A 20,729-nucleotide genomic window follows, 5' to 3' on the forward strand; every position below is an offset into this window, starting at 1 on the left:
TAGGACCTATAAAGAATCATAAACTATGTGATTTGTTTCTATGTATCCTTGGGTATTTGCTGAATTCTGCCTTATTTCACGAATATAATTATTTCTTTCCATCTATCTTTCCCTGAGGGCAGGGGTAAATGAAAAAGACTTTTTCATTTTTGCAACACTCTAAAAGCAGAGGTGTCAAGCATGATTCTCAACTGCCACCCCAGTCAGATTAAAATGTAATTGGGAAACAGTCAACAAAAATAAATAAAAATCCAATATGAACACAGATAATGTTAATATGTGGTTTTCTAAGTCAAAATGGAGCCATTTGAGTTTGACATCAACTGGTCTAAAACATTTAAAATCAAAGGGATAGTTTCATTTTTGACTTTGTATCCCAGGCAGCTAATACAATGCCTGGCACATAGCAGGTGCTTAATAGATACTTGTTGATTGTTCAAATGGAGGGGTAGGGTGGGCATTGTAGGTATAGGGTCAACATATAGAGGCTGATTTATTAGGACACCATACTAGTTAGAACAGTGGGGTCCTGATGGAAAGTAGTAGATGATTACATTGGTCAAAAGATAGGCAAGAGCTCACACAAAATGAGATCAGACATATGAAAACACTTCATACCATTCAAAGTGCTGTGCAAATATAAGAAATTCAAAGGATCACAGAACCGAAGAGCCCTTAGTGACCCAAATCATAACTGAAGAAGAATCCAATTTACAACACATTACAAAGTGAGCTCAACCTTTGCTTAAAAATTTCTAGTGAGAAGGAACTCAGCACTTACCAACCTCATAACAATTTTGGATAGTTGTAATTATAGGAAATATTTAATAATAATAATGATAGCTAACATTGATGTAAATCTTTAAAAATTGTAAAATGCATTACAAATGTTATGTCATCTGATCTTCACAACAACCCATTTTACAGATGATGAAAAGGAGGCAAACAGGTTTGCCCAGGGTCACACAGCTAGTAAGTATCTAAGGCTGGAATTGCACTCATGTCTTACTGACTCTAGTCCTGGACTCTATACACTTAGGTGTCTAAGTGATGGTAAGTATTTCCTTCATGAAGATTATATCTGCCTCCATGTAACTTCCATCCATTACTCCAAGTTTTGTCTTCTGGAGCCAAGCAGAATAAATCTAACCCCTCTTCCACATGCCAATCCCTCAAATACCTGGATTGCTATCCTGCCCAACTAAGCTCCTCTTTTCTAGGCTAAACAGCTGATCCTTATACCTGGCATATTCTCCAGTCCCCTTTCATCATCCAGGTTTTCCCCTGCTGGATCTGCCCTCCATCTTTTTGATACCTTGCCTAAAATGTAGCACTTGGTACTTGAGCTAGGATCTGCCCTGGGCAGATGATAGTAAAAAAAAACAAACCAAACAACATTGCTTCTCTAATTCCAGACACTAAACCTTTCTTTTTCTTTTTTTTTAATTTATGAGTAATTTATTGCTCATAATCTAACAATTTCTATGGAAACAGAGCCCCAAGTTGGGGGGAAAGCACATAAATAGATTCAGTAAATACTCTGTAAACAAGATACATTTTTTGTCAAAACTCAATGAAGGCAGGGAGTCAGATACCAAATTGGCAACATTTCTGTTATTTTTTAAACTGATTTCTAACCCATGAGACTAAACCTTTCTTGATGTAGCCTACAACAGCATCAACTTTTTTTTTTTTAATGCAGGGGGAGCTGCTAGGTCACACTGTGGACTCATCGTGCACTTTAAGCCTGCTAAAATCCCCACATCTTTTTTCCACAGGAGCTGCTGTCCAGCACTGACTTTCTCCACCTGTACCTGGGAAGTCAGGTTTTTGAACTCAGAATTTTACTTTTGTCCCTATTAAATTCCATCTCATTTGATGGAAATCTTCTCATAATTTGAACTCTATCATGTATTATGTTAGCTGGCCCCATCATCGGGACATTTGACAGGCATGCCATCAATGCCTTCGTCCAAATCACTAGAAAAAAATGGACAGATCCCCCAGATACTAGACTAGAGACCTCTCTCCAACCTCACATCAAATTGTGATTCCTTTCTGTGTCCAGCCATTTACTGGTTCCAGATCTGCTTAACTGCATATATTACCATGTAGTCCAGGGAAGCTTAGCCTTTTTTGTCTTATGGCCCCCTTTGGCAGTCTTGTGCACCCTATGAAACCTTTCTCAGAATAATATTTTTAAGTGTATAAAATAAAATACATAAGATTACAAAGCAAACCAATTATATTGAAATATAGTTGTCAAAACAGCAACTAGATGGCACAGTGGATAGAACTCTGTGCCTGGAGTCACGAAGACCCATCTTCATGAGTTCAAATCTGGCCTCAGATACTTAATAGCTGTATAACCCTGGGCAAGTCACTTAACACTGTTTGCATCCATTTCCTTATCTGCAAAATGAGCTAGAGAAGGAAATGGTAAACCATTCCAGTACCTGTGCCCCAAATGGGGTCATGAAGAGTCAGGCATGACAGGACAACAACTTAGTTGTCAAAACATATTAAAAAGAGCAAGCAAACATGTTTATAAACTCTAGGTTAAGGATCTTTGATTCTAACTCAACGTCTGCATCTTATCCACAAGGATACCATCTACATCTACAGTATTTTCTTGATCTACCAACAAGAATAATGTAAGGCATAGGTTTTCCAAATAGTAAGGGACGAAGCTAAGACAAAAGTTTTGGATATTGTTAAGTATAATTCATACATATCAACATATTCTTTTGATGTGGAAAAAGGGTAAAATCAGTCTCAACTAAAGGGTTAAGCAGGCTCCAACTGGTGAGGGGTAAGAGAAGGGGGTGTGCTATTTGTCAGGCCACAGGTTATGGGACTGGGTCCCTCTCCTCCTCCTTACTTTCCAGTTTGGTCCCATGGGTGGTAAAGAGGGTAGGAGTGCTGGCTAAACTTGTTAGTAGGGAGGTATCAAGCAATTGCAGAATTCTCAGCAGTATGAAAAATCAAACACTTAGGAAACCTCTGGCCACCATCTTATTTTCCTCATTATTTTTGGGACGTAGCTGATGCAAAGGAAAGCTCATTGGATTTAGAGTGAGAAGTCCAGGGTTTAAATCCCAGCTCTGGCAGCTATTACCTGTATGACTTTGAGCAAATCACTTAACCTTTCTGGGCCCCAGTTTTCTTCTTCCTTCGTACTTCATAATGAAGTGTTTGTATCAGATGGTCTTGAAAATCCCTTCTTTCTTAAAATTCATGATCTTATGACAGTGAATGCAATGAAGACTATTGTCTATATCTTACATATTATTTTTTATTATATGTGATTTATTAATTTGTTTGATTGTTGTTATAAAGATAACATCATTAATATCATATAGTTTTAATAAACTAGAAGCTAAGAAAATTATTTCTGTAAATCATTTTTGTAATAAGTGTGGGGCAGTGACAGTGTGTGTGTGTGTGTGTGTGTGTGTGTGTGTGTGTGTGTGTGTGTGTGTGTATAGGAGGGGAGTTGATCAAACTGAGTTCCCCAATCCACTTCATGAAATTATAAGGTATAGACCTTTGTCAGAAAAGGTCATTTCCAACGGAGCTGCTAGGCTATCTAGGATAAAGGCATAGATGATATACTCATCAAACAAAGATGGGAGGGATAACTAACATAGTAGATAGCATTTTTGTTTAGTCATTTCAGTCATGTCCAACTTTCTTGATTCCATTTGAAGTTTTCTTGGCTAAGATACTGGAGTGGTTTGCCATTTTCTTCTCTGGCTCATTTTACAGATGAGGAACTAAGGCAAACAGGGTTAAAAGACTTTCCCAGGGTCACACAGTTAGTAAGTGTCTGAGGCTAGATTTGAACTCATTCTTCCCGACTTCAGTCCTAGCACTCTATTCACTGTGCCACTAGCCAGCATCCAAAAGCATCTTGATAGGATAGAGTATTGAATCTAATCAGATGAAATTCAATAGAAATAAATGTAAATTTTTATACCAGTACAAAAAAGCAACTCCATAAATGTAAGATGGGGTAGCATGGATAGAATGAAGTCGTTTTGAAAAGGATCTGGGAGTTTTACTGGACTGCCTGCTCAATTGAGTCAACAATGTAATGTGGTAACCAGAAAAGCTCATGTCATTTTAGATTGCCTAAGGAAGGGGCGTAGCTTCCAGGAATAGGGAGGTGATAGTCTCACTTTACTCAGCCTTTGCCAGACCTTATCTGGGGTATTACATACAGTTCTGGGTGCCGTGGCTTAGGAAGGACATTGACAAACTAGAGAGTGTCTAGAGTAGGGCAATCAGGGTGATAGATGGTCTTGAGTTCATTGCATATGATAATCAGTTAAAGGAATTTGGCAAGTCAAGCCTGGGAAATAGAATACTCAGGGGGGATAGAAGAACTGTTTTCAGAACCTTTGAGCAATGGATAGAAGTGGCAAGTTTAATCCTGATGTAAAGATATACTTCCAAACAATTATAGGTATCCAAAAGTGGAATGGGCTTGGTAAGTACTGGATTCCTAGGGTGATTAGAAGTCTTCAAACAAACATACCTCATAGGTATGTTGTAAATGGGATTTTAGGTCAGGCTTCAAATAATGAGATTCTGTGATCCTGTTAAAATCTTTGATTTGCAGAACCAGGGACAGGGTGAAAAGTGCAAAGAAGTCAATTTAGGTTCTACATCAGGAAAAAGTTCTTAAAAATTAGCAGAGCTGTTCCAAAAGTGGAATGGCTTTCCTTCAGAGTTAGTGCGTTCCTCCTCCTTGGAAGTCTTCAAAGCAGAGAAGAGATAATCACTTCTCAGGTATTCTTCATGTATGAGATGGACAGAAGGCCAATGAGTGACATTTTCAGGAGAACACCATTGGCAGGAGGATTCTGCAGTAGAAGGACTAAATAAAGCTTAAATCTTGCCCAGGTTAGGGCAGCTGGGTGATGCAGTGGATAGAGTGTCAGGCCTGGAATCAAGAAGACTCACCTTGTAAGTTCAAATCTGGCCTCAGACACTAGATGTGTGATCCTAGGCAAGTCACTTAACCCTGTTTGCCTCAGATTCCTCACCTTCAAAATGAGCTGGAGAAGGAAACGGCTAACGTCTCCATCATCTTTGCCAAGAAAGACCCAAATGGAGTCATGAAGAGTCAGATAAGACTAAAAATGACTGAACATTGTCCAGGTTGGCTAGGAAATCTGGACCTTCTGAGTTGCTCAGACACTATTGATCTGAGTTGAATGTGAGCAATCTTTTCAGCGGTCCCACAAAACTGCCTTTACCTTTTGGGAGACTATAATGAATGTGATGGGTAAAATTTTTTTTTTGTATTCGTTAATGTGAATTTTTGAATCATTTGTGTTTTCAGCATTTTCTATGGTAGATAAAATAAATGTCTGTCCTTACAATTCATATTGTATACTGAATGCCTTTTTAAGAAAGAGCCTTATCAGTTCTGTTTGGGGTACATGAGCCATGAGATTTCTGTGAAGTTCTACTAGGGTAGGAGCAATGAATTAAAGAGTAAGAGAGAGAGTCTCATTCTTCTCTTTAGGATCAGGTCTACTATTAGGACAAAATAACATATGTATGAGACCAAAGTACAGTCCCATTGTGAAAGGGCTACAAATCCTATCTGAAACCTAGGATAGCTATTGTGGGGACTCCATATGTGAAATGTGGGTGGCACAGGTGCTCCATCTATTTTAATTTTTTTTTCATTTAGACACAAGGTTTGGAAACCACTGTTAATTATTAATTATGAGTTATTAGCTAATGTTAATAACTAGCATTTACATAGCATTTAAGGATTTCAAAGATCTTTACAAATATCTCATTGGATCCTCACAACAACCCTAGGAGGTAGGTATTCATTATTAACCCCAATTTACAGATGAAGAAAATGAGACTTGCTCATGGTCAAACAGCTAGTCAGTGTTTGAGGCTAGATTTGAATTCAAGTCTTCCTGACTCCAGGCCCAGGGCTCCATCCACTTCACCACCAAGCTGCTATAAGATTCTATTCTGAAACAATGTGCATTGGTCTGAATTTCTTTCTGATTCTGATTGCAAACTTGCAGGGCCTAGGAGGCAGGAGGAAACAAATACCAACTGGACATACACAAGGGAATTCATTAGGGCACAGAAAGAAAATATCATAACTTCTATTTATATTTATTTACATCAAGAAGGGAAAGAAACCAAGATAAACTGGTGTCATTTGGACTATATGTCAGAGAGCCTCTTGTCAAGTAGGGTGGGAAAAGCATCAAAAGGGAAGGGTAGGGGTTACTCAAAAAGGAGGGGTTGACTGTGACACACTCACTCATTATATCACACACTTTCATTGTATTGTGAAATACTGTACTTCATGTGTGGCCAATTAAGTGGATTCATAGATTACTTTATCTAGGTTTAACTAAACTAACCCTCACAAGATCAACAAATGGCTTAAAAAGATTCTTGCAAAAAAAAAAGCAGGGATTGAAAATAAGACTAATACTGTAAATAACAGGAAAAGGACAGAACTCACAATTCTCTCATTCCTCTTAACAAACTCTTTGTAAGCCACATTATGAAATAAAAACGATAATTTAATCAGATCCGACAAGAAGTCAACCAAAAAAAGATTAAGTTATCAAGAGGAATTATTTGAAAAATGGATTTATATTCATTACCATTAACAATGAACCTCACCCTAAGTATATATTGTGTCTTGAGATATTAACTAATGATAGTATGAAGCCATTACAATTACCAAGCCATTCAAAACCTAGCTGTTGTTGCTAAAGATGATATGTCACCTATAAAAATCCTCATACCTGCATACTTAAAAAACTTGGAAATGGAATTCTTTTACCAGTTTAAAAATCTTCCAAAGAAAGAGTTCTGGTGGGTCTTACACTTATTCATTAAAAATATAAAAACGCAACAACTTCTGATTAGTCTGTAAGAACAAAAATTGACATCAGGGAAGTTGGAAATTTACTACCTGAATGTCAGTACAAAAACTGCACAATGGGTGGATGGGATTAAAAAATGATTTAATAATCATTGCCAATGATGTGCTTTTTCCATTTGGATCTATGCATCTCTGTGATATATGCTTTTCAGCTTTGATGCCTATTAAAACTGAATAATAAAATAAACTGAACATAGAGCAAGACCTTCCACTGTATTGTGAAATGTTAGACGATTATTTAAAAAATAATGAAGCATATTCAATCACACTGCTTTAATTAAAAATTGTGTAAATAAAATTATTTTTAAACATTATTTATTTCATCTTTATCTCATCCTTAAAATTATTTATTATTTTATGTATGGTATAATATATGAGTACAGTGGTGTTGTTGTGCAGTCATTTTTTCAGTTATGTTCAACTATTTGTGACCCCATTTGGGGTTTTCTTGGCAAAGATACTGGAGTGATTTGCCATTTCCTTCTTCAGCTCATTTTACAGATGAGGAAACTGAGGCAAACAGGGTTAAGTGAGTTGCCAATATCACACAGCTAGTAAGTGTCTGAAGCCATATCTGAACTCACAAAGATGCCTAACACTTTATCCACTGTGCCACCTAGCTGCCCTAGAGATTTTACTGCTGGCCAAATACCCCAAGGAAGTTATTGACAAAAAGAAAGGCTCCATATATACCAAAATATTTACAGGAGCAATTTTTGTGGTACCAAAGAACTGGAAACCAAGTAGATGTCCACCAACTGTGGAACGGTTAAACAAATTGTGGTCCATGAAAGTAGTAGATTCTTATTGTGCCATAAGAAACAATATTAATACAGAGAAGCATAGAAAAGCAATAGAAATCACATAAAATGATGCAAAATGCAGTGAACCAGGAAAGCAAAACAGATTCATTTTTTTTATTTAACAGAATCTAGTTATTGTATAGGATAATGATAACAATGTAAATAGATAGAATAACAACTAAGAAACAATAAAAATTAATGTTGATAATTATAAAGAAAAGCTTGGCCTTAAAGAAGAGGTATGAAAAGATACATTTTCCTATTCCTTTTCAAAGTTGAGGGCTTCAGGGGTGTGAAATATCATATGCCATGTCAGATTTTTTTCCCACATGTTGATTTGTTTTGACTTTTTCTCTTCTTCCTTTTTCACTTTTCTTCTTTTTTAAAAAAAGTTATTTCTTATAAAGGATAGCACTTTGGGAAAGCTAGGGATATAGGGGGAATTTAGGTAATGTAAAAACAAAAGATCAATAATTATCTATATTTGAAAAAAAGAAATGTTTGGAAAAGGGATATGTTTGAGGGGAAAAGATAATTTTTGTTTCAGACATGTGAGTCTTAGTTGCCTATGGGACTCCTAGGTTGAAATGTCCAATAAGTAATTGATGATGTGGTATGGAAGCTCAGGCTAGAGATGAAGAATGAGTGTATAGATCTGGGAGTCATCTACATAGAGATGATAATTGAACTCATGGCAGCTGATGAGATCTCCAAGAGAGAAGGTGTAGAGAGAGAAGAGGGGACAGGACAGAGCCTTGGGGTATACCCACAGTTAGAGAAAACAATTTAGATGATGATCCAGTGAAAGACAGTGATAAGAAGTAGTCTGACGGGAGAATTAAGAGAGAACAGTGTCACCAAAAAGTCAGTGAGGAAAATATATTTGGAGAGGGTGGTCAATGGTTTCAAGACTGCAAAGAGGTCGAGAATAATGAGTACTATGAGAAGGCCATTAGATTTGGCAGTTAAAAGATCATTGGTAACTTTGGAGAGAACAGTTGCTAAGGAGGGAAGGAGGGTAATCTTGACTATTTATGGGCTCAGGTATGAGTCCTTTGTGTTTTTCTGTTGTGTTAAATAAAGCCTATCCTATATTTGATAGTCTCTTAGCCTGAGTGCTGACATGGGAGCTGAGGGACCTTTACCTTTTTCATAAAGAGCTAGATGTGAGCCAAATTCTGTGGTCCCTAGGAGGAAACCCTGAGTGTGGGCACAAGCTGAAGAGTGATGTATGAGAGAAGACACCAAGACTGAGCCAGAACTATGTAAACTCTGAGCTTTGGTTCTGGCTTTGGGTTACAAAGACAAAGAGGAGAATGCAAGCAGAGGCAGAGGGATAATAAATGCAGCAATAAATACATGGCTATGGAGAAGCTGGAAGGGGTAGAGGGAGAGAAGAGAAGAGAAACAAGAAACACTATTCATGCAGGTCCCGAGAAAAAGAAATATAAGCAAGAAACTGAGAGTAGACAGAGACAGACAGAAGTTAGAGTGACAGAAACAATATATGAGTAATAAAGAGGGAGAGAGGCAGTCAAAGAAAGACCAAGAAATTCAGAGACAGAGTGTATGGATTTGGAAATGATTAGGGTCCACATTGGGTCCACACCCAATTGAGTTGAGTGGAGAACATTCCCAATTTGCAGCATTTTGCTAGATCTCTCTCTTTGTCTCTGTCTCTGACTCTCTCTCTCTCTCTCTCTCTGACTCTCTCTCTCTCTCTCTCTCTCTCTCTCTTCTTCTCTATCTCTCTGTCTCTATCTCTCTCTCCTACGTATAGACTTAGACTATCACTCTAAAGCCTGCAGGTAAACTTACCGAAGCGGCTAGGAAGAGACAGATATTCTCAAAGGCCTGCTGCAGAGGGGCACCCCTCATCTGGCCTGTCTAGTAAGGGGGAAGGGTACAATATTCTTATGACTTCATTAAATGTAAGAAGAAAAAGGTCGGGGGATGACGGAATCAAGAATACTATTGGTGGATGATGAATGGTCTCTCTTATCTTCAGCTGCTGTGTTTGTCCCTTTCCCCAAGAGAGAAAAGGATTCCTCCACCTTCTTTCACTATTTAAACAGCATATTCCTATCCAAACAATTTCAATCTTGCTTGGGCCCTGAGGGGCACTTCCTCCTACTCCTCCGACACACACACACACACACACACACACACACACACACACACACACACACACACACAGAATAGACTCAATTCTTGGTTGAATCCCCCCATCCAGGCGAGCCTACCTTTCCTCTTGCTCCAGGCACAAGACCTGCTCCTTCTACCTGGGAGCTTTAAAGGATGGATAGGAGTTAAGCAAGTTGGGAAAGAGTCCTCTATACAGAAGTGAATGTTAGTGGGATAGACAAGGTGAGCCCACTTCATTCCCATACAGGTAATAGTCAGAAGAGGACCCAAACATTTGAAATAGCAGCTGTTCATCATCGCCTTCCTGATTAATGCCCTTCTTTCATTAAATACAAATTAATCAATCCCTTCTCTCAAAGAGCTTACATTCTAATAGGGGAGACTATACACACACATAGACACACATACACACATATTTACTTATATGCACATGTTGTTCAGTTGTGTCTGATCCTCTGTGACCCCATTTGGGGTTTTCTTGGCAAAGATACTGGAGTAGTTTGCATTTCTTTCTCCAGCTCATTTTACAGGTGAGGAAACTGAGGCAAACAGGGTTAGGTGATTTGCTCAGGGTCACACAGCTACTAAGCGTTTGAGGTCAGATTTGAACTCAGAAGGAGCAGTCTTCCTGACTCCAGGCCCAGCACTCTATCCACTGCTCCACCTAGTTGCTCTTACCTGCACATAGAAGATATATTAAAGTAAAAGTTATCTTACAGGTTAAAGCTCTAGTAGCTGTTGGGACCAGGAAACGCCTCATGAAGAAGGTGGTGCTCAAGCTGCTTCTGAGTCTTGAAGCCAGAGATTCCAAGAGGCAGAGAAGAGAAGGAAGAGCATTCAAGGCAACAGGGACAGCTAGTATAAAGACAAGGCAAAAAAACAATGGAGAGCTGGACTCAAGCACAGCAGGAAGGCAGGTTTGGCTGGAATGGAGAGTACATGATGGAAAGGAATGTGTAAGAAAACTAGAAAAAAAAGAAGTAGCCAAGTTTCGAAGAGTTTTAAATACCAGAGTTTATGCTTAATCACCACTAATATTACATTTGAAGAATGAGTTGACACAGTTAGATCAACGTTTTTGAAAAACTCTGGCATCTGTTGGGCACTTGGATTGGGGTGGGGAATGACATAAAGCAAGGAGACCAGTTAGAGTAGTCCAGGAAAACAGTGATGGTAGCTTTATGAATAAAGAAGGGAATATATCAGAAATGTTGTGAAGGTAAAAATGATGACTTTTTTTTGGTAACTTTGACAACAAAAATTTGATAACTGATTGGACATGTGAGATAAGCAACGAGTTAAGGACTGTCCCAAAATTGTGAACCTAAGTGACTGGGAAATTGGTGCTACCCTTCAAATAATAGAAAATATTATTCAATGTAAATAAAAGAATAATACAAAGGTTTAGAGGAAGGGAGGGGAAAGATACTGAGTTCAGTTCTAGACAGCTGAATTTGAGATGTTTACGGTACATACAGTATAAAAAGCTCAATAGAGTATTGGTGATAAGAAATAGAAACTCAGGGAAAAAAAACCTGGGCTAGATAAATAGATCTGGGAATTATCTGCAAAGAAATGTTAATTAAACCCAAGGGAACTGATGAAATTACCAAGTGAGAAAGTATAAAGAAAAATGAAAAGGGGGCCTAGGACAAGGCCTTGGGGAATACCCATAGTTAGTGAGTACTATGTAGATGAAGATCTGGCAAAGAAGATTGAGAATGAGTGGCCAGAAAGACAGGAGAATTAAAAGAGCAGTGTGATCAAAATCCAAAGAGGAATGTCTTGGAGAAGAAGGTAATCAATAGTGTCTAATACTCCAGAAAGGTCAAGAAGGATGAGGAATGAGAAAAGACCATTAGATATGGCAATTTAAAGATCATTAGTTAAGGGGCAGCTAGGTGGTGCAGTGAATAGAGCACCGGCCCTGAAGTCAGGAAGATCTGAGTTCAAATCCAGCCTCAGACCAAACATCAGATACTTACTAGCTGTGTGACCCTGGGAAAGTCACTTAACCCCAACTGCCTAAGCAAAAACAAAAGTGTTTAAAAAAAAAAGATCATTAGTTGGAGACAGAGATGTCAGCTGAATGATGAAACTGGAAGCTAGATTGCCTTGGGTTTAGAAGAGAATAAGAGAAGTGAGTGTAGACAACTTTTACTTGGAGGTTGGAAGACAAGTGGAGACATCTAAAGTAGTGGGGGTGTTAGGAGCAAGTGAGGGCTTTTTTTTTTTAAAGGGTGGAGGAGACATGGTCTTATTTGCATAGGTGGCAGAGAAGGAGCCAGTAGATAGGGAAAGATTGAAGAGTAAAGAATGGGGATGACAACTGGGGGCAATCATTAGAGAAGACTGAAGTAGGAACAGATGCTGGGAAGTAGTCAGATGCTGGGAACTGGGATTTGGCAAGGAGTGATCAGTGATAGGACAAGGGATCTGAGAGTAAAGGATAGTGTAAAGTTGAAATGGTTCACCAGGGGGGTCAAGATTGGGAAGGAAAGATTATTAGGAATGATGGCCTTGGGAAATACTGAACAGAAGGATTAAAGGTCACAGTGAGAAAGAATTGAGTTATATGTGTATCAAAGGGTAAAGGAAAAGATGTAATGTAAAATTATTATGATCAGATAAATGAATTTGTGAGTTCAAGAACATCAAAGTGGAACATTTGGGATTGGCTGTGTGTAGCTGAAATATAGAGGATTAGACATGGGAACTGAGTTTATTGAGAAACTGGGAAGATAGGGTATTAGAGGAAACATGAATATGTATGTTGATGTCGCCTTGTATGAGGGCAGGAGGTGGGGTTAGAAAGTGAGACTATGAATTAGACAGCTAGACTCACTGAGGAAGGAGGGAGAATGTCCTGGGTGGGACATAGGTGGGTGGTAGATAACAGGGACCAATTGAATTGGGTGATAGATTTTGATAGCATGGACCTTAAAAGAGGAGAGGTTGCTGAGTGATGGTGGTGGAGAGAATACGGAAACAGCAGCTCTCCCTTTGGAACCAGTGAATTGGGAGGTATAAGACAGAGTGTAGCCATTATTTAAAGTGTGACCAGTGAATCAATGTCTTCAGGAGGGAATCAGGTGGCAGGTCTCAGTGAATGCCAAAAGACGAAGGAATGAGAAAAGAAGAGGTTTACAATGAAAAGAAAAAATTAATTATGAAATAGGCATTTTAGAGACAGTGGATGAGGCAGGCAGATCTAGTTTGGGAAATTGTTAGGGCAGGGTTTAGGTGGATGGAAATAAAGGAGTGGACAGCTGGGGTGGGGGGTTCCTAACTACTGAGGAAAGAGTCCAACCAGAGTTATCAATTATTAGAGAGAGTTCTATTGAAGAAGGCAGATGATTAGATGGTTCAAGGTTGTCTTTTGAGGCCTCGTTTCATGGCAGGTGGTGTTGTGTCCTGCGGGGCCTTGGCAGGATTGTCTCACAGTATGCAGGAGCAGAAGGAGGTATGGCCTGCTATGTCTGGGATTCTGGTCAGGAGGCGATACAAGGGGAGGGTCTGCAACTGATGTGTACTGGGATGCCCTGGAAGCCACTTGAGAAACAGACAGGTTTGCAGCACACAGACACAGAATTAGTTGGCTGGCAGCCATTGGTACAGCTGTTGGGGCGCCTGATGTGTGTGGCTGAATTTTCATGAGACTCATGGAGAAAGGGCTTTGGTTTGGAAAGCCTTGCTTGTCAGGAACTTTGCTACACTTCAGGGCAGTTCTGAGGAGAATGTTGGCTGTCAGACCCACCCCCAGACCAGTCATTACTACAATACCTACCTCCTTATACACAGACCACCTCTGTACATCTCCCTACCCACATTCATATCATTTTGCTTTTCTGTAGCATTGATGTTTATTGTCCTTGCTGCTCCTGTTCTATTCCTCCACCCTATCAACCATCCAGGAGCTTGGCCCTGTGTTTTTAGCAGGGTGGGGGAGTACTGCTGTTCCAAGTATCCAGGGGATTCAATAGGAGATGTGGCAGTCTTCTTGCAATAGTTCCTCAAACCCTGCTTGTCTAAATCCTCAGCAGCACGAGACTTTTGCTCCAGGACTTTGGAATACAGCGAATCAGTAAGTGCCCAGGTATCTCTCCCTCTGATGCTCATACTGTTCTTCCCCCCACTGCACTGCTTCCATGGGGATATTCCTGGAACACCCAACCCACCAAGTTGGGGGTGAGGGTTGGCTGCAAACGGACGCTCATGTGCTCATCCTTCTCCTTTCCTTCCCCCTCACTCTGAAAGGCTGAATCCAACGGTTCCCTCTCCATTCATTTCCCTCTCCCTTGACACTCCAATCCACAAAACTAACCCTGTGTGCTTAGTGAAATAGAACAGCAAGTGGATGGCCACTGAAGGTCCAGGGCAGTGGGCTTCCAGCTCCATCAGAGAGATACCTAAGAGCTAAGCCAGCATGAAATATTCATGCAGTAAATGGTGCAATTTTGTCTGCATTCAGCCAACTTCATGTATATTTCAGAATATTATGAAATGATAATGTTGCGCAACAGAGGCAAGCTGGGCCAGGAAAGCCAGGGGGCTAAGGGTGGGGCAAAATGAGGAGGGGTTGGGGTTATGGTTGGGATGGGAGTGAAGAGAAAGGCCCAGGGATGTCCTCACTTTCCTACATCTCTTAAAGTCTCCTGGGGAGGAATGATGCAGGATGGAGAATGACAGGTCAGGAATGGTTCCATCCTCTAACCTCCAGAACTTCGAGTTGGCCACCACCTTCCCATCCCCCACTTCCAGCAGCACCAAAGGCGCAGGCTGAGATGTACTCCCCATTACTAATGTATGAAGGGAGTATTGGCTGTTCCTGCACACATGCTCTGGCTGCTGTTTCTTTCTTCTCTAATAGCTACACTGTCTCCGGTTTCAGACGACAGTCTTTCTGAGGGCTGGTGCCGAATCAGCACTGGTCTTCCTCTCTAGTCTCTCAGCAGACCTGCTCATTCCTGTTGACTGACAGCTTTTCCTGGCCAAAGATGCCCCAAATCAAGTCATTCCCTGGCATTTCTACCTCGGTCCTGTTCGGGCGAAGGGGAGGGGGCAGCCTCCTCACTCTCCATCTATCCCCCATCCCCTAATCCTCTCTTCAACTCTAGACTCTGTTTTAATTTTTATCTTTGTTCACAGCCAGATTTAAACTTAACCTAGGTCTTAAAATGAACTCAAATAGCATTTATAATTAAGCATCTATTGTGTGCCAAGCACTGTGCTGGACACAGTAATACAAAATAAAAATAAACAGCTCCTTAGGTTCTGTGGGGTGGGTAAGATGGGGACCCAACATGCACACAGATAAGCAAATAAAAATTTCTCCTACTCCACCAATTTCGTGGTGAGGAAACACCCTCTACCAATGGAGATCTGTAATTATTCTACAGACTATAGTCTTGGAGTGTTGCCTGGGGGTACTAAGGGGTTGAGTGACTTGCTCAGGGTCATACAGCCAAGTACATATCTGCTGCAGAATTCAAATTCAACTTCTCCTGACTCTGACATCAGACTTCTATCAATTATTCCACACTGCCTCTATACAAATACAAAATAAACACAAAGTAATAGGGGGAATGGGCCTGAGTACTGAGGCTAGGAAATGACAGGGAAGGCCTTTTGCTGCAGGTGACACTTGAGATGAGGCACGAAGGAAGCTAGGAATTCCAAGAGGTGGAAGTCAGGAAGTCTTTGTATCCAAAGTAGTGAATTTGGTGGTGGTTTCTTCCTGTAATTTTTTTTTCCCCACGCACAGGGAGAATTCTACTTTTGGTTTCACTATCAAATTCCTGTAGCACTGGATTTGGGATTAAGCTGCAGAGGTGACAACAGTCAGATTTGGCTTCAAATTCTTGCTACCTACCTGAATGATTCTAGTGGTCACCCTGCATCTCAATTGTCCTTAAGATAATAGCTAATGCTTATATGATGCTTTATATGATTTACAAAGTGCTTTACATTATATTGTCTCATTTGGTTCCCCACCTTAGGCAGATGACAAAACTTGCCTAGGGTCAGACAAGTAATAAGTAAAGCAGGTTTTAAACTCAAGTCTTCCTGACTCTAAGCATAGCACTCTATCCACTGTACTACCTTTTCTTGTTGTTTAGCCATTTTCAGTCATGCCTGACTCTTCATGATCCCTTTTGAGATTGGCTTGGCAAAGATGCTGAAGTGATTTGCTATTTCCTTCTCTAGCTCATTTTACAGATAAGGAAATGGATGCAAACAGGGTTAAGTGACTTGCCCAGGATCACACAGCTAGTGAGTGTCTGAGGCCAGATTTGAATTCAGGTTTTTCTGATTCTAAGCCTGGTGCTCTGTCCACATGTGCTTCCTAGCTTATCTGTAAAATCCCATAATAAGCAGGTCTATCTCTGAGCAAGGCAGGGCGACAAATACTTCCTCAACTTCTAATGCTGCAAAGTGCCTGGTCCCCTTGTTGGGCCCCTCTGAATTTGGGATCCTTACCTGGCTGAACCACTACTTTCCTACTTAGTAGAGGACTCCCTAGCCTTCATATCCTTTCCTCTTCTACCTTCTAGACATTTTAGGTCCCAGTCTTCTGTTGCCTATTCAATTTGTGACACATCTCTTCCACCCCAGCCCTTCCAGTGCCTAGACATTGGCATTCTCCAGCCTTTGTATTATCTGGAGTGAGGTGGACGTACAACATTGTACAGAGATATGTAAATAACACATATATTTATTCATTCATTTATTCATTTATCTCTCCTTTCCTCCCTCCCTTCTTTCCTTCCTTCCTGCCTTCCTCCTTCCTCTTGGATCTGTGATTTCACTGGTGCAGTGAACAGGAATAGTGAGAAAACTCCAACCAATGAAGATCTGCCGTTGTTCTGCAGAATATACTCTTGGAGGCAGATAGTAAGTACCTAACTGTGAATATATATGTCCAGCCTTCCTAGTGGATGGTAGATGAAGATGAAGGACAATTTGCCTGAGATCCTGCCCCTCCTAAGGCACAGTCAAAGCTAGTGCTCCTTACCCTACCATAGTCCTGCTCCACGGAAGAAACAACAGGCAGAGACGAGTGCACCCAGCAAGCTGCATGGGCTTCCCCAGAATCCTGGGTGGGTGCCTCCTTGTTGCTGCCTTCTAATGGTGGTAGTGTTGTACAAGAGCTCTATTCGGCAAGCCTGGGGATTTGCTGGGTCTAGGACACCGTCAGCCTACCAAATAACAATAATAAGCATCCAAGAAGCAAGGGATTTAAAGTTAGAAGAGCTGGGTTTGAACACCAACTATATTGTTTACTCCTTATGTGATGCTTGAGCAAGTCTCTTCATATCTCTGGCCCTCAGTTTCTTTATCAGTATAATGAAGGGGTGAGGTTAGATAATTTCTAATGTCTTTTCTACCTCTAATTCCTATATTTTTATTTTTTATGAACCACAGACAATCCAGAACCTACATGACATCCCTCGGCTCCTGGAGTATGGGAGTGACCTGGAGCTTGCTGTAGACAATATCCTCTACCACAAATCCCTCCTCTGCCCTCCCACTTCCCTGTACCCCACTGCTAATGGGAAGGGATCCTTCTAAGAGAGCCTTGGAGAGTTAACAGGCCAAACACAAAGCCACTCTTAAGGTTACAGTGGACATCACTGGTCTGGCTGGGTATGGCTCTGTATTGGTCACTGGGTTGAGAATAGCTTTCATTGCTGGAAAAAAACAGAGAGCCACACTGGCTGTCTGCAGCTTTACCTGGCCTGCAGCCTACTTCACACACTATTTGCTTGGATGCAGTCAGGGAAGGTTGGAAGCAAGTGGCCCAAGCTGGGTGGAAATGTTTGGAATAGAGGTGATCTATGGTACAGCACTAAATGGTACCTGAGGCTACTAGTGAGGGCTCTTTTCCATTCCCTACAATATGTACCTCTTTTCTATCTCTTTCTTCTTTCTCATTCTCTCTCTCTCCCCCTCTTCCTTTTCTTTCTCTAGTCTCTCCACTTTCTTTTCTTTTTCCTCTTCCTTTTTTTTCTTTCTCTACCTCCAACCCCCCCCCCAATCTTACAATATGAGCTTTTCCATTTTCCAGTTTTCATTCTGCCTATGGCTCAAGAATGACTACATGACCATCAAGCATTTCTTGGCTGCAAGAGGTCTCTCTGGCTTAAAATGTACTTGAATTTGGCCTACAGCTTTTCTTTTGCTATCTAGGCGAAAACAAGCATCTCACTCACCCTGCTTTGTCTTTGTTCCCAGTTCCAGTGGCTCCTCATCCCTCTGACACTCACTCCTGAAGCATCTTGGAGAAAGCCACAGCCACTGGGGACCAATTAGAAGAGTTACCAATGTCCACTCAGCAAGGGGCTAGGGCTCACGCATACCTCCATGGGCAATGTCCGTGCCAACATATGTCACGCCCTACAAAATCCATCAAAAAGTCAAATACATCAAAGGATCTCCTCATCAGCACTAATAACCCGCTCCCCCAATTAATTATTTGTTATTCCAACAAATCCAACCAAGGTACATTGGAGCACTTTGGTCCATATCTTCCCTTCAAGATAGTTCTCTGGGGACTTGGGGAGGCTCAAACATTGCCTTTTTCTTGACTGCTTTCGCCAGGGCCTTACATGGAAAGTTCCAGCAAAGGTGATGTGGCACAGTTTTTGATTGCCTCCTGAGTGTCATGCCCTGAGTCACAGCAAAATCCATGTGCCATAGTTCTTAGATACTCCAGAATTAACAGGCCTATCCAGAGGGGCCAGACCTACCACAGCTGGTGGAGCTGGAGATCACATTCACCCCAAATACAGAATTATAAAAATTCAACTGGCCAGAAAAATCGACAAAGCTCTGCCTCATGTCCTAGCCATCTTGTAAATAATCTTCTTATTTGCCAAGGAATTGGTATTAACTACATCTTTCTTTTAATTTTTTTCTGTTCTCAGCTACCCCCAAGGATGACACATTTTCCCTACTCCACATACCCCTCAACAAAGACACTTGCAAAAATCAAAGGAAAGAAAAGTAGAGAATATTCTATTTATTTGAGGCTCACAGACTGATTTCTCTTGGGCAGTGGGGTCAGTATTCAATATTGGTGGTTGTGGTTAGATGTTTGAAAGGCTCTACATAGTTACTAGGATTTTTTAGACGTGAAGTCAGAAGAATCAGAAGCTAACCAGGGTGGGAGAGTAAGGAGAAAAACTTGTTTATATAAGACAAAAGAGGGAAAAGTTTTCTCAAAGACAGGGGCCACATGTCTAAGCATTCCTTTATTCATGCATTCATAGAGTCATAAAATCTTAATGATAGAAGGGATCTTGGAGAACTTCTTGTCTAAGCCTCCTATCCAGCATAAGGATGCCCTCCCTGATTTTCCTCATAAGGACTGATCTGGGTCGCTATCTTAGACACTTTCTCATCCTTGAATTTTAATGAGACTTCTTTTCCTGATTCACCTCCTACCCAGCTGGCAGCTGCTTCTCAGTCTCTTTTGCAGGTATATCCCATTGCACTCTCAGGGGCCTCTTTTCTTTACTCGAGCTGCTCTCTCTTGGTGATCTCATCAGTACAACTGGGGTCAATTTTCATGTGTATGCATATGATTCCCAGACCTATATAACTGGCTTTAGTTCCTTTTCATAAACTGGATGTCCCAAAGACATCTTAAACTGGACATGTCCCATAAGAACAAATAGAATCCTTCCCACTAACTTCCCTGTTTCTGTTGAGGATACCTACCATCCTTCCAACAACCCAGGTTCACAACATAGGAGTCAGCCTCAACTCCTCTTCTACCTCACCACTTATGAAATCTTGATTTACCACAATACCTCACACTCAGCTCCTAATCCAACCTAATTCAGGTCCTCATCGCCTTTCACCTGGATTACTGCTATAGTTTATCAATCTCCAATCTCTCCTCTCTCCAATTCCACCTCTATATAGCTGTCAAATTGATATTCTGAAAGCAAAAGTCTATAACTATATCATTCTTTAAGAAGCTTCAGTGGCTCCCTATTACCTTTGTGAAAAAAAATGTCAATTTCTGTATTTGGCATTCAGAACCCTTCTTGCCTGCTCCAACTTATCGTTCCAAACTGATTTCATATTATTATGCACTTCATGTTCCAGCCAAACTAGACTGCCTGATGTCCTTTGTACACAATATTCCTCTCTTGCTTTTGTATATAGACTGTCCTCCATGCCTGAAATGCTTCACCTCTTGCTGCTGTTCAGTCGTTTCAGTCTCTTCTGACTCTTCATGACCCCATTTGGGGTTTTCTTGGCAAAGATACTGGAGTGGTTTTGCCATTTCCTTCTCTAGCTCATTTTATAGATGAGGAACTGAGGCAAACAGGGTTAAATGACTTGCCCAGGGTCACACAGCTAGTAAGTGTCTGAGGCTGGATTTGAACTCAGGTCTTCTGGACTCCAGGCTGGGTGCTCTATCCACTGAGCCACTTACTTGCCCTCACAACTACTTTGTCCAATTCCCAACTTTTACATAAGGCTCTTCTTGATCCCTTCTCCTACCCCAAGTTATTACTGCTCTCTTTCTCTGAAGTTACTTTGTATTTATTTTGTAAATCTTTTGTGTCTAGATATTTGTACACAAGTTATATAGGGCAGTTAGCTGGTGGATAGAGCTCTGGGCCTGGAGTCAAGAAGATCTCAGTTCAAATCCACCTTCAGAGACTTACTAGCTGTGTGACCCTGGGCAAGTCACTTAACCTGTCTGCCTCATCTCCTTATCTATAAAATGGAGACACAATGGAGAAGAAAATAGCAAATCACTCCAGTATCTCTGCCCAAAAAAATCCCATGGACGAGTCCATGGGGTCACAAAGAGTTGG

The 20,729-nt window shown here is 40.8% G+C and overlaps 1 protein-coding gene across 21 annotated transcripts in view; it reads right to left on the reverse strand.

Moving 5' to 3' along the window:
• RBFOX3 (RNA binding fox-1 homolog 3) overlaps nt 1-20,729 on the reverse strand; it is a 1,090,709-nt gene that overhangs the window by 123,691 nt on the left and 946,289 nt on the right. Inside the window, exon 1 of one of the 21 annotated variants that reach the window (XM_021000829.2) lies at nt 18,105-18,243. The exons of the other annotated variants lie outside the window; for them this stretch is intronic. Coding sequence (XP_020856488.1) covers nt 18,105-18,143 — 39 coding nt within the window. The 5' untranslated portion in view covers nt 18,144-18,243. Of the gene's footprint in view, nt 1-18,104; nt 18,244-20,729 lie in introns of those variants that run through there. 21 annotated transcript variants of the gene reach the window in all.

Source organism: Phascolarctos cinereus, unplaced genomic scaffold (assembly GCF_003287225.1).
Source record: "Phascolarctos cinereus isolate Bilbo 61053 unplaced genomic scaffold, phaCin_HiC Scaffold_5;HRSCAF=322, whole genome shotgun sequence".
NCBI lineage: Eukaryota > Metazoa > Chordata > Mammalia > Diprotodontia > Phascolarctidae > Phascolarctos > Phascolarctos cinereus.